This window comes from Pteronotus mesoamericanus, unplaced genomic scaffold (assembly GCF_021234165.1).
Source record: "Pteronotus mesoamericanus isolate MK-2021 breed Mesoamerican mustached bat unplaced genomic scaffold, CSHL_Meso_final contig_56, whole genome shotgun sequence".
In the NCBI taxonomy this organism is placed as follows: Eukaryota; Metazoa; Chordata; class Mammalia; order Chiroptera; family Mormoopidae; genus Pteronotus; species Pteronotus mesoamericanus.
Window position 1 is genome coordinate 31,211,446 of NW_026555201.1, and position 15,289 is coordinate 31,226,734.

At 40.4% G+C, this 15,289-nt stretch overlaps 1 protein-coding gene across 2 annotated transcripts in view; it reads right to left on the minus strand.

The window, feature by feature from the left end:
- EEA1 (early endosome antigen 1) overlaps positions 1–14,984 on the minus strand; it is a 128,210-nt gene extending 113,226 nt beyond the window's left edge. For both annotated transcript variants that reach the window (XM_054580198.1, XM_054580197.1), the window contains exon 1: positions 14,692–14,984. In XM_054580198.1, the coding sequence (XP_054436173.1) occupies positions 14,692–14,715 (24 nt within the window). In that variant the 5' untranslated portion in view covers positions 14,716–14,984. The remainder of the gene's footprint in view (positions 1–14,691) is intronic.
- Between the last annotated feature and the right edge of the window lie 305 nt (positions 14,985–15,289).

Consider the following 15,289-nt stretch of genomic DNA (forward strand, 5'->3'; position numbering starts at 1 on the left):
AATTTCCATGAATTCCATCTTTCTTATTGCTAAGTGCATCCACCATTATTCCATTTTTGAGCTAACCTGATGGACCCTTTATTCCTAGAAAGTAATAAACCTATTAATAATTATTATTACTATTTCAGAGCTATGACAAAGCTTATTTCTAAAATCATCTGTAAAAGATGTGTTTCATGGTGCCACAACTCCTAGAAGGAAGAATCTTAAATATCACATTATCCCTCTCTACTCCCAACCTCAGATGACTAAACCAGCAATGGACACCTGACCCAGAGAAAGCAGCTCTGTTGGCCAACTAGAGACCAATGCATGACCCACAAGAAAAGATGAGGAGGACATTTCAGATTCTTTTCTTAGGATTTGGAAATTGAGGCATTGGGCCAGTTGGTTATGTAAAGATAGGTGACAAGTAAATAGAATCATGTGGTAATTTGATAAAAAGATGGCAATTTGAGGTTTTGAGACACTAACTAAGCAGCAACAAAGAGGATGCATGCAGACATAAAGATAAAATCAGTGGTCCACGAGAGAGTTTGAGACAGAGGGAAGAGCTGCCTCTGACTCCATTCTAGGTCCTACCCTCTAGAGACCCAAAGGTACAGGAAATCTTATTCTACTATCACATTGAAACCCTGCAATAAATACCCCTTTCAACTTAAACTGATTTGATAAAATTTGTAATCCTTGAAAAAAAGAATTTATTGGAATGTTGTCCACTGATGGCAGATTATGTTCATGCATTTAATACTTAATTACTATTTGTTTCTTCTCCTCCATTTTTCTTAGACAGGTATTCTGTGCTACGTTTTTACTTATTTTTACTATTTTTTATATTTTTAAAATGTATTTCCTTACTTCCCACACAATTATTTCTCCTGAAACTGAAGTAGGTATGATCTACCTGTTCCATTCATGGGACACTTCTCAGTCCTTATTTGACTTGAGTTTTCTCCAGCATTCAAACATACTTGCCTCCACTTGTCACCTGAGTGCTGAACCTATATTTCCACTTGCCTAGTGAACCTTTCTACTGAGATGTCTACACCTCTGGTTAAAACTCACCTCCCTTCCCAAACCTGTTCTTCCTGCTCTATTCGATATCTTAGCTAATTCCACCACCCTCTCAGCTACCCAAACTACTCACAAGCCAACAAATCCTATCAATTTTATCTTTTTTTACAAGTTAAATCATTTTTTATTTTCCAATTTGAGTTGACATACAATATTATGTTATTGCAATTGTTTCTGGTGCATTCCACTAATTAGATATTGTAAAACTTACTAAGTGAGCATCTCCATAGATCTCATATTTATCTGACACAATACATAATTATTGGAATATTATAGACTAGATTCCCTATGCTGTACTTTACAACCCCATGACTATACTGTAACAATCAAATTTTGCTTACTAACCCCTTCACCTTTTCCACCCATACCCCCAAGCACTTTCATCTGTCATCTATTAAATATTCTCTATTTTCTGAGTCTGTTTCTGCCCTGCTTCTTCATTTACTTGGTGTTTTAGATTTAATTATTGATAGATATGTATTTATTGCCATTGTATTGTTCATATTTTTTATCTTTTTTTCTTCTTAAAGAAGACCCTTTAACATTGCATGTAATATTGATTTGTGGTGATAAACTTCTTTAGCTTTTTGCTCTCATGGAAAAGTTTTTTAAAAAACTTCTAAGTACATTTTATTGATTATGCTACTACAGTTTTCCCCTTTTTTTTTCTTCCCTTTATCCCCCTCTACCCTGCACCTCCTACCATTCCACTCCTCTTAGTTCATGTCCATTGGTCATACAATTAAGTTCTTTGGCTTCTTCATTTCCTATACTCTTCTTAACCTCCCACTGTCCATTTTGTGCCTGTCAATTATGCATGTTATTCCCTGTACCTTTTTCCCCAATTCTTCCCCCTCCCCTTCCCCGCTGATAACCCTCCATGTGATCTCCATTCCTGTGATTCTGTTCCTGTTCTAGTTGTTTGCTTAGTTTTTGTTTTTGCTCTTTAGGATCAGATGTTGATAGTCGTGAGTTTGTTGTCATTTTAGTGTTCATAGTTTTGATTTTCCTCTTTTTCTTTGATAAGTCCCTTTAACAGTTCATATAATAAGTGCTTGGTGATGATGAAATCCTTTAACTTCACCTTATCTGGAAAACATTTGATCTGTCTTTCCATTCTAAATGATAGCTTTGCTGGATGGGGTAATCTTCGATGTAGGTGCTTGCCTTTCATGATTTTGAATTTCTTTCCAGCACCTTCTTGCCTGTAAGGTTTGTTTTGAGAAATGTGCTGATAGTCTTATGGGAACTCCTTTGTAGGTAACTCCTTTTCTCTTGCTGCTTTTATGATTCTCTCCTTATCTTTAATCTTGGGTAATTTAATTATGATGTGTCTTGGTGTGCCTCTCCTTTGATCCAACTTCTTTGGGACTCTCTGAGCTTCCCGGATCTCCTGGATATCTATTTCCTTCACCAGATTGGAGAACTTTTCCTTCATTGTTTTTTCAAATAAGTTTTCAATTTCTTGCTCTTCTTCTCCTTCTGACACCCCTATGATTCAGATGTTGGAATGTTTAAAGTTATCCCAGAGGTCCCTAAGCCTCTACTCATTTTTTTGAATTCTTGTTTCTTCATTCTGTTCCAGTTGAACGTTTATTTCTTCCTTCTGTGCCAAATCATTGCTTTGAGTCCCAGTTTCCTTCCTTTTCCTGTTGATTCCCTGTATATTTTTATTTCATATTGTGTAGTCTTCACTGCTTCCTTTATTTTGCATCCACAGTCAATCATTTCCGTGAGCATCCTGATTACCAGTGTTTTGAACTCTGCATCTGATAGGTTGGCTACCCCCTCATCACTTAGTTCCTTGTCTGGAGTTTTGATCTGTTCTTTCATTTGGGCTATATTTCTTTGTCTAGGTGCATCTGGTATGTTGTAAGGGGCAGAGCCTTAGGTATTCACTAGGGCAGGGCAACATACTTTGTTGTGTTGTGGCACTGTACGTCGGGGAGGGCTCAGAGAGGGAACAATGTCACTTGCTTGGCTCTACACCTGCTTTCAGTCACTTCCCCAGCTACCCACAAGGGAAGTGAGCCCTTTCAGATGCTGATTTGTGTGTGGGTGGGTTTGTGTACATTCTAGGACCCCATGGATTCCTCCAGTGGACTCTCCTGTGAGACTGGGAGTTTATCCTGCCACCACAACCCCCACAGGTTTTTACAGCCAGAGATTTTGAGGCTTTGGTTTGCCATGCTGGAACCCTGGATTGCACACTCTGTCTCACTTCCCAGTTGTGCCTCCTGGCTTACCTGCACATGAATATGGGATCACCCAGTCCTCCAGCCACCTTGCCACACATCTTCTCAAACCTATCTGCCCATCTCCACCCCTCCTACCAGTCTGGATAAATGTTTCTTCTTTAACTCCCTGGTTGTCAGACTTCCATAGAGTTCAATTATCTGGCAGTTCTGGTTGTCTATTTTAAATTGGTTGTAATCCTTCTTTTGGTTGTGCAAGCAAGCGAAGGGTATCTCCCTATACCTCCATCTTGGCCAGAAGCTCTAAAACCTATATCTCATTGAAAGCTCTTTACATGTCCTTCAGTTCTAAATAATAGCTCTTCTGGGTGGAGTAGTCTTGGTTCCAGGTCCTTGTTTTTCATCACTTTTAGTATTTCTTGCCAATCTCCTCTGGCCTGCAAAGTTTCTGTTGAGAAATCAGTTGACAGTCTCATGAGAGCTCCCTCATAAGTAACTAGCTGCTTTTCGCTTGCTGCTTTTAGGATTCTCTCTTTGGCCTTGACCAGTGTGGCTCAGTTGGATGGGTGCAAACCAAAACGTTGCTGGTTCAATTCCCAGCCAGGGAACATGCCTGGGTTGTAAGCCAGTCCCAGTTGGGTGCATGAAAAGGCAACCAATTTATGTTTCTCTCACAAATTGATGTTTATCTCCCTCTCTTTCTCCCTCTCTTCCCCTCTCTAAAAATAAATAAAATCTTTTTTAAAAAAATACTCTGTCTTTAATCTTTGGCATTTTAATTATGATGTGTTTGTGTGGACCTCTTTGGATTCATCTTGTCTGGGACTTTGTGCACTTCCTAGACTTGTACGTCTATTTCCTACACCAGGTTAAGAAAGTTTTCTGTCATTATTTTTTCAAATAGGTTTTCAATTTCTTGCTCTCTCTTATCCTTTCAGTGCCCCCATGATGAAAATGTTGGTCTGTTTGAAGTTGTTCCAGAGCCTCCTTACACTTTCCTCATTTTGTGGGTGTGGAGGTAGTTATTTTTTTCTTTTTGCTGCAGTGACTGGGTGTTTTGTGCTTCCTTATATTCCAAATCGTTGTTTTGATTCTCAGTTTCATCTACTCTACTGTTGATTCCCTGTAAATTATTCTCCATTTCAATTTGTGTATCCTTCATTTCTGACTGGTCCTTTTTTATGCTGTTGACGTTCTAAGTTCATTGAGCATCCTTATAACCTCTGTTTTGAACTCTGCATCTAGTGGATTGCTTGTCTCCATTTTTCTGGAGTTTTGTTCTGTTATTTCATTTGCACCATGTCTTTGTCTCCTCAATTTGGCAGGCTCTCTGTGTTTGTTTCTATATATTAGGTACACCTGCTGTATCTTTTGACTTGGTAGAGTGGTCTAATGAAGTAGGTTTCCTGAAGGATCTAGTGGCACAGCCTCCTCTTTCATCTGAGCTGGGCACTCTAGGGGCGCCCTCCTCCTACCTCTGTGTATGCTGTGTATACCCTCCTGTTGTAGTTGAGCACTGCTTGCCATTGGTACATCAATGGGAGGCACTTACCCCACAGGCCAACCAGCTGCAAGGACTGGCTGTGACCACTGACCACTGTGGAAGATCAGCTATGCACAGGCCCACTCCACAGAGCAAGACTTAACTTCAGTGGGGCTCTGATGCTCGCTGAGTTCACTCCTTGAGTGCATCACTTGTGAAGGTGGTTTGGTGATGGTGCTTCAAAGTGGTCTAAAGCTGTCCACTGAGTCCTCTGGCTCTGGGGTGACCCAGGCCAAGGTCAGCTGCTGCCTCTGTTCTGCCCAAAACCACCTGCCATAAGCTACAAAGCTAACTATAGGTGGTTGCTACTTGTACTGGTCTTGGAGGTGCCCAGGCAAGGCCAAGCTGTGAATCCAGGATGGCTGCTGCTAGTGCTGGGCCTGGTGCCACTTAGCAAAAGGCTTCTAGCATGCCAAAGCCAGATTCTGCTTATTTGAGACATTTTAGGAATATATGAAACATGAGCCAAACAGTCAATTCTTATGGAAACCCCTCTGGAAACAGTTTAGATGGGCTTGAAAGTTGGTTGGAGCGTGGCCTGAGGAAATCACGAGGGTGGGGCAAACAGTATAAGGCAGGCTGATAAGAGTATCAGCTATGGCACCTGCCTCCCAGGCTCAGAAAAAGAACAATGGCTCCTGCCAGCACTCCTGTCTAGGAGAAAGCTGCCTCTCCAACTCTCGCCCTGATGTCAAACAGTACAGTTCCTCCCCACATAGTTCCTCCCCATATAGTTCCTCCCCATATATTCCTGGTGCCTTTCAAACTGCTGCCCCAGCATTTGGAGGGAGGGAGTCTGAATAACTCTGTGCATGGGCCCTTTTAGAGGAACTGCCTGGGACTTCAGAAGCCCTCCCTCTCACTGAACCACAATCCCAGCTGGTTTTCACAGCCACAAGTTACAGGGATGGCTCTTCCTGGCACTGAAGCACTAGACTCAGGGGCTTGGTATGGGGCCGGGACCCCTTGCTCCTCAAGGGGAACCTCTGTGGCTGATATATCCCTCACAATTTTTATCCACCACATGTGGGTGCGGGACCAGCACATTCCATGCCTCCGCCCCCCTACACACACAGCTGTCTTGATGTAGCTTCTTCTTTACATCCTTAATTGTAGGACTTCCATTCACCTAGATTTCAGGAAGTTCTAAATGATAGTTGTTCTGTAGTTTAGTTGTGAATTTGATGTTGTGGGAGGATGCAAGTACTTCATTTACCTCCTATCAATTCTATCCCTTAACTCTCTTGAAAAATCAATTTAAACTGGACAAGTGATTGTAGGACACTGAGCAGAATAAAGAGCTCTACAGAAGTATGATGGGATGAGAGAACAGGGTAAGTTGTGGGAAATGTAATTAATGAGAATAGCAAGGTCAGGTGTACAGAGATGTGTGGAATGAGCCTGAAATGTGTTAAAGGGACCAATGCATTATGTGCATGTGTCCCAAGGTAAAGAATTTGTACATCTCCTATGGGCACTAAGTAGTTACTAACAGACTTTAGACAGAGAGTGATTCATTAACCTGACTTACTTTTTATAAAGATTACCTGGGAAAAGCATGTCTGAAGGTTTTCCTTATTACAAACTCGATCATTTAAAAAGTTTTCATGGCTCCTTATTTTCTATAGCATTAAATCCAAAACCGTTTCCAGTCTCATCTCTGATAACTATCCCTATCCCCATGCATACACACTTTTGCATTTACCTCATTCCTATCTCTAAAATGCCTTCTCTCCATGGCTCTTCCTTGCCTTAGCCATTCTTCCAGCTTCTGCAAAGCCTTCAACAATCTCCATTCCCTGTCTCTGCCCCAATTCTCCCTCACCCTTCTGATACAAAAATTACTTTTTCTTTTGTACTCAAAAACTTCCTCTATGTATCTATTAACACTTATCACATTGCTCTGTAATTATTTAAGTATCTGCCTCTCCCATTAAAACCAAGAGTTTTTTTATCCCTAAGCCCAGCACTGCAATTAGCACAAAATGAACATTCAACAGCATGACGAATTAATGTCCACATACACACACATTCATACACACACACCCACACAGATTTTTTTAAGATAAAGCAAAGGAATGATAAGGAAGGTGTTCCTTTAAGAAATTTAGAGTATATAACAATATCAATATCAGCAGCAGTTAACACAGAGAGTTTACTGCGTGCCAGATATATTTACATGTATTAATTCATTTAGTCCTCACAACAACACAATGAGAAAGGTACTATTGTAGTATTATGACCATTTTAATGAGATACAAAGACATTGAGTAACTTATAAAAAAAGCTATTCATCTAGTAAATGAGGTGTGGATACCACTCCAAGTAGTAAGGCTCTACAGATCATTCTTAACCACTAAGTATATTGTCTCTAACCCAAGCAAAAGACCATCAAGATTAGAAGAGAAAATTTAACTCTAGCCCTGATAATCCTTTCTTTATTCTTAAAACACTGAAAATAAATCTATAAAGCAAAAATTAATCCTACTTTTTAAAATACACTTCAATAAATGAGTTATAATTTAATGAAACTCAAAGGTGTAACTAATCTGGGACACTTTCCCTAGCATCTTAGTTTAGCTTAGGGCCCTCTTGCTGTGTGTTCTTGGGGCTCCCTGTGGTTTTCCTCCTAGCACCCAAGAATATAACCATATATTTATGTGATAATTTGAACAGCTCCTCTTTCCTCCCCTGGACACTAAGCTCCTCAGGGGTTCATATCTGTTTTACTCACCAATGTGTCCACAGTACATAATAGGCCCATAATAGATGTCTGGGGAATAGATAAGTTCAAAATGTCTTCCCTATTCATCACTATTTTTTCTGTTCACATAGTCATCATCCAAATATAAATCATAATTATTTATACCTAAAATATGAAATCACTCCCATCTGATCTCTGCCTATACTCTCCCATAGTTTTAATACAACACATGCAACACTGGCAAGTTAATTTTCCCAAAACATTCCTTGTAATATGCATTTCAGAAAATATTAATAACTCCTACTATGTGCCTGAAGGAAACCAGAATATGTCACCCCAAAAATAAGCCCTTTGGCACATTGATCGTTTTTAATTAAAAGCACTTAAGAAATAAGATATGCAAAAAGAACACTCTGGCCCTCTTTTTTCTTCCTGGAAGCAGGAGGTAAAACTCCCATGTGAAAGGTACCCTTCCTGTACCAACAAGGTAGAAGGCACCCTTATCACCAGAGACGGAGAACTTAGGACTATACAGACAAACCTTGTTAAACTCATCTTTATCTTCCTAGTTATTTCTTCACCATTTACTACCCCTACCCCAAAGCCCTTTGTCTTGTCAACTCTTTAGAAATGTGTTTTTTCTTTGTCTAAAAGGTATAAATAAACACTTTCTGCTCTGCTCATTTCTTTGGGTCTTCTCTTGTGAAGGCTCCCATGTACATGTAAAAACTTAATAAAATTTGTATGCTTTTCTCCTGTTAATATGTTTTATTTCAGTTTAATTCTTAGGTCCAGCCAAAACCCAAAGAAGGTAGATAATTTTTCCTCCCCTTAATGCTAAATATATTTCACTGTTTAATAAAATCTTACTGATTTCCTAATGCCTACAGAATAAAGTTCAAAATTTCAGTTAGATTTGTCTGCTGAAAGAAACAAGAAGGAAAGTCACCCCAAACCTTGGTTTCTAAAACCATTCCCCACTAAAAGAAAAAGGGCTCCTCAGACAGATGGTTAGTTTCAGAACCATCTGGGAAAGGTAGATAAAGGATAAGACTGGAATACCTTGTTATGCCAGAAATTAAGAAAGAGCTCAAAAAAAAAAAAGATAGGGGCATGTCAAAGGACACAGGAAGCATATTGAAAGGGGCTGCCACTGTTCAAATGTGAGACAATTTGGACAGTAAAATAATTAAATACAGTGATGAGTATAAACCATGAAAAAATTAAAATTATGAGTTCAAACCAATAGCAAATGAATAAGGAAGGGAGGGAGGGAGAAAGGGTGGGGAGATAAATCTGAGAAGGAAGGGAACTTCTAGGGAAGGGAAGTAGGACTATGATGGACGGGAACTGGAAGGGAAGGAGGGGGAAGGAGCCAAGTACCAAACAGTAAATGCGGAGGGAATGCTGGAGTGGGGAAATAGTCATTTTACAGTCACTATGGTAAAGACTAAATCAGATATTAATCAACAGAAGTTAAATCTAGGGAAAATTTTGATATGGAGTAGAATATTTGCATGGTTTTATAAATATCTGCCTATTAGATGCAAAAAAAGAAAAATTATTACCCAGTCAAAAGATTGGGCTACACCTTGACCTTTGACAAAGTTATTAAAGTTAATACCACCTAAGAAAGACAAAAAGACATCATGGGCCTCCTGATGTGATAACCTGAGGACACAACATATTCTAGAAACATTCTGGCCAAGAATGTATAAGCCCAATCTAATCACAAGAAAACTACAAACACAATATAAGGAACATACTGGGGGTGGCAGGGGGAAGCAAGGGGGGACTCTGTATTCTTCACAAATGTCATAAATTGCAAAGAAATGCTATGGAAATGCATGACAATGAAATATATCCAATCCTAACTGGACCTTATACCAGAGAGGGAAAATGCTACAAAGGACATTATCGGATCAGTTGACAAAATTGAAATTATAGATAATAAAATGAATCGATGTAAACTTATGTAGTTGATAACTATACTGTGGTTATGTAAGAAAATATCCTTAATCTTCACTGAAGTATTAAGAGGTAAAGGACTATAACTGATTCTGATATGATTCAGAAAAAAAAAATTACAGAGAGAGACAGTGACAGAAGAAGGAGGAAGAACACCAACATCACAGAAGAGGAAGAGGAGGAAAAAAGGGAAAAGGGGAAAGGGAAGGGAGGAGAATCATAAAGGGAAGAGAAGAACTGAGCAAATGATAAAACAAACAGGATAAAATGTTAAATAATAGGTAAATCTGGATGAAGCATATACAGGTATTCCTTGTATTATTGGGTTGGCCAAAAAGATTGTTTGTTTGTTTGCTTGTTTTTTCCATAAGGTGGCTCTCATAATGCTTAGTTGCCTTTAACTTCACTCAAAACAATTTTGTTAGACTGTATTGTGAAAGCTGTCATATCAGCACACATTTAAAAAAAACATCAAAATTGGTGAATTTTTGGTAGCCACTTTAATATTGAAGATGGAAAAAACAGGCAACATTTTCAGCATATATTATGACTTATTATTTCAAGAAAGGTAAAAACGCAACTGAAACACAAAAAAAGATTCACGCAGTGTATGGAGACAGTGCTAGGACTGACTAAACATGTCAAAAGTAGTTTGTGAGGTTTTGCACTGGAGATTTCTCACCGGAAGATGCTCCACGGTCAGGTAGACCAGTTGAAGCTAACAGTACCAAATCTAGACAAGAACAATGAATGTTATACCATGCAGGAGATAGCCAACGTATTCAAAATATCCAAACCAATGAAGTAATTGGTGAAAATGAAAAATGTGTCTTTTATTTCTCTAAAAAAAAATTCCGGACTTTTTGGCCAGCCCAATGTTTTATTCTTGAAATTTTGTGTAAGCTTTAAGTTAGTTCTAAATAAAAAGTTTAAAATGTACATGTATTCAACTAAACCTGCACTACCCATTACAGTAGCTACTAACTACATGAGGCTGTTGAACAGCTGAAATATAATTAATCCAAATCAATATATGCTGTTAGTGCAAAAAATACACCAGATTTCAAAAACTTAGTATAAAAAAGAATGAACGGTATCTCATTAATAATTTTTATAGATTACATGTGAAAACTTTAGATCTATTAGGTCAAAGAAAATATATTTTTAAAATTAATTTTACCTCTTTCTAATTTTTAAAAATGTGGCTACTAGGAACTTCTCAGATGTGACTCATCTGAATTGGAAAGGGCTGGACTAGACAAGTATCTCCAAAATGAGGTATTACACTATTTCTATAAATTTGTCTCTCAATTTCTTTGTACTCTAAACATACCCCTCTCTCTAAGTCATTTGGTTTTAAGCTTCCTAAGGGTAGGGATCTGGTCTTGATTGTATCCCTAATATCTAGCACATAGCAAGTGTTATAACTATTTGTTTATTGAAAGGCAATATGCAAAGGAAGAAGGGTGGGCAGGGAGAATGTACGCATTCTCATCTCTGAGTCTTTGCTTATACTGTAACTCCTTCCTAGAAGGAAACTTTTCTTTTCCTCTTCTAATCACACACACTCTTCAAAACCCATTTTCACATGCCTATATTCTCCAAGGAGACTTCCCACTCACACGGGTTCATTTCTGATCTTTCCGCCTCTGTGCTACTATAATCTTCATAGGCTGTATCATTTACTTTGACACTTGATCATATAAGTTCCTTGTGGGAGAAGTTTGATCTAATATTTTTCCTGTATCTTCCACAGTGACTAGTATAGTGTTAACCATATCAGTTGATGGTGTGGGGGTAGGGGTAGGGGAGGGGGGCCAAGGCAAAAAGATGCCAAAATATGAGAAATAGATTGGGAGTTGAAAAATCTGACTGTAGTCTGTTTTTACATCTACTAACTGTGTTGCCTCAGATAAATCACTGAATCTCTCTGCTTCTACTTCCTCATTTTTTTAAATCAGAGAGATAGGCCTGCTGACATTTGGAAGCCTCCTATTTCTACAATTCTAGGACAATTAAATCCTTTTTTCTCTAGCAATATTATTGATATGTACCAGTAAAAATACATCAAATAAGCTGTTAAGTCACAGTAAGTTACTTAAGAAATTGCAACAAAGTTTATAAATTGCCTAAACTACTAACTGCTGATCAACTTTCTGGCCATCCAGCACTTAAAATTCACATTTCTCTTCAAAGGACTATTAAGCAAAATAATCAATACACACATAGTGGAGCCACCTCAAATTTTTTTTACAGACTCTTTCAAACCTCTGAGAGACACCCTTTAGAAAGAGGAGGAGGAGGAGCAGGAGGAAAGGAATCAGAAAAAAATTTCTGTTAAGTACCCTGGGACCTGATGATGCTCAAGGCTCTGATTTATAATGGATTATAAGCACATTGTCTGCTCCTTCTTTCAAAAATGCTATTTAAAGGGCACTATTCAAAAGAAAATTACAAGAGTTAAAATGAAAAGGTCATCTAAAAACATAATATTTAAGGAATACAATATAATTTCAAAGCACGAAGACCATTTCAAACAAATCTCTAAATCAGCAACTTTATCTTTTTATCTTAAAAACTTAAGATGTAAGTTTTTATCTTACATCTTAATACTTCTGCTGAAAAGATTACTAGGGTGGGATAAAATAAAATGGTTACTACGTTACATAATTTAGGGATTCCAGTTATACTTGTTAGTAAATATCACCTGTGGAATTAAATACATAGTCTAGGTTCTAAACTATTAATAAAAGCACAAGATTTCTTTAAGGCTTTTATCAAAATGCCCCTATTAAATGCTGAACATTAACACTGACCCATCAACAAGATAAAACTGAACTCTGGTAGGCACTCCAGGACTCTGCTGATCTGGTGTAGCTACCTCTGTAGCCTCATCACCCACCAATCCCTAGACATTTCACTTCCTAAACTTGATTGTTGATGTTCCCCCTAGTATTACCCACCCTTTTATGTCTCCTTATCTTGGCATTTGCTGTTCCCTCTGCCAGATATGCCATTCCCTCTTTTGATCTTCGAATATGTCCTCCTTCCTGAAGTTTTTCATGACTGCCCCAACACCCTCCTACACAGTGGCTCCCAGGCACTCTTCATTCTTCTATTATTACATAGTACTGAAATTACTTTCAAATGTCCACTTGAAACAAACAAGTTGTAAGTTCTAAATGGAAGGCTCATACCTTAATTTCACTGTTTCCCAGCCCTTAGATAACTGGCATTTACTGACACTCAATATAAGTACAATGGAAAAAAAGTTAAGTAGTTAACTGTGGGAAACAATTCAAACTTTCCTATAAAAGAGTATGTACATTTGACACAGCGGCTCTCAACAAGGGGCAACTTAGCCCCTATAAGACATTTGGTAAAGTCTTGGTTGTCACATAAGGGGAAGGGGATATGGGGAGGGAAGGGGGTTGCTACTGGCATCAAATGAGTAGAAGACAGGGATCCTGCTAAATATCTTACAGTGCAAAGAACAGCCCCCCCAAAACAAAGAATTATCCATTCACAAATATCAACAGTACCATGGTCAAGGAACTCAAATGTCAATTAACTTATTCATATGTGATGGTTCTCATCTCAGCTATAACCAGAAAAAATTCAAATTTTCTAGTTTCAACTGAAACTTCTGTAACAGTTGACATGTATGCACCAACACTAAAAATTATCTTTATGTAATTGTAATGCTTAACAACATTAAGAGTACTGGAAGGCATCCCATATTTCTGAAAACTAAACTTTAAAAGAAGCCACAGGCAAACTAATTTTCAATTATGGATCTATGTCAAAAAAAAATTGAAGCATAAGGTAATCCATTCCTCCAGGACAGATGAAAGAAAAATCTCTAAGTACTACAAGTATATCTATCATGCACAGATGTCTTTACTGTTGAACACAGGGACCCATGGATGGCAAGAGCAAAGGGCATGCCCTTGCCACTGACAAAATCACCAGCTTATTAAGATTAAATTTAAAAAAGCCTCTGACAAAACCACTACAAAAAAACCATCAAATGTCAATAAAGGATGGCAGATATAGAAGTTAACTATTCGTACACCTGATATATGACCAAGTTTCTCATGACCTGAACATTTCATAAAAGCTATACAAAAGCAAGAACACTTCCTTTATTTGTACTGTTCTTTGACTCAAGTCTTTGGCACACTGGCTGAATATCACAAATTCACTAATTTCTTCTGTCTTTGAATTAATTATCCAACTCACTCAATAACCAACTAATGGGTTTGGCACCAACTACACAGTCATTTACATTTTGTTGCACCCTAGTAGCCTCAAATATAAAAAAGCAACTCAAAACAAAAACTTAGTACAGTAACTCATAAAAAAATAGATTTTATGTATTATAGGAACTGATTCCTGAACAACTACAGCTTTCCAACGCCCTAATCTTTATATCTTAAGGGTTTTTTTCCAGATTCATACACAGATAGAACTGGCAGAAAATGGAAGAGTAAACGTATACCATTGGATAAAGCTTACTGCAGATTTAGTCTTGGACAGCTCAAAAAAGGGCCTGACTTGGAGGGGAAACGTATTTTTAATTGGAAAAAAAGTTTCCAACCATGAGTAATATCTTCTTTCTCAGCTGACTTTGCCAGTAAGTGTCGGTACCACGATTGGGCCCATGCTAGGCCAACCTTGTCCAGAGGAGAAACTGAAGCCTGTATAGCAGGTGCGTGAGGTCTAAGTTGGGGGCACCGTGGGTGCGAAGAGTGGGGTTAGAGCTCAGCAAGCGTCTCGCGATCTCCCACGGGGCACTCTCCAGTCCGGCAGGCAGCGGCCGCCCGTCCAGCAGGCACTAACTCCCCATTTACACTGCCATTCAAGGATCTGGGAGGAACGCGCTGGTACCACACCCTCCCGCCCCGCCGCCCTCTCTCCCTGACAGCCCCGCACCGCACCGGAGCTGGGCGGCGGGCCTGGGCGCACGGGACCAAAGGCTGGGCTCCAGGCCCGGGGCTCGGGCCTGTCGCCCCACCACCGCCCCAGCCGCTCTCCCCGCCCCCACAGCCCGACCCCGGGGCGGACAACCGCGGCCTAATCTCCTCCCGGGCAGCAGGGCCTAGAGAAGGAAGGAGCCCTCGGAGAAGACGGGACGCCCGCGCTAGAGCCCCGGACTCGGGCTCTCCCGCTCACGTGCTGCTGGAAAGACGGTTTCACTCTCTTACCCTCTGCAAAATCCTCCTAAACATGGTTTAAACACCGCCCGGCGCCGCCGCGGTGACTCTCCGAACCCTACGCCGGGCCACTGACTACTCAAGGGTGCGCGGGAGGAAGGGACTGAGCCAGGAGGTGACCAAAGGAAGAGGTCGGGGCGAGATGGTAGCGGTGACCGCTGGAGCGGCCCGGACTTCCCCACAGGCAGCGAGAGGGAGCGCGCGCCAGCCAGCGACAAGGTAGCCAGGGAGGTCCGCCCGCCCGCCGCCCGCCGGGCCGCCCCTGTAACTGACAGCTGGGCGGGCCGCCCTGCGCCACCCCGCCCATCCAGCCTGTCCATCCGCGGAGGGCGGGGCTGAAAGGGGCCTGGCCAGGCCCAGCACCAATCGGAAGCGGCATAGCGTGGGCGACTACGTGATGGGCAGGCGGCTGGATACTGGCTCCGCCGCTCCTTCCGGCGGTCGGGGCAAAACGGTGGCCGAGGAGAGCATGCTGGCGCTCCGTCAGAGGCCACTCCCGCGCGCAGACCTCGTGCCTGCCGGGGAGGTGGTTAGGAACCCCGAGGCGTGCTTGGGGGTGTCCCTGACCGTGACCCGAAGAGGGGGCTCC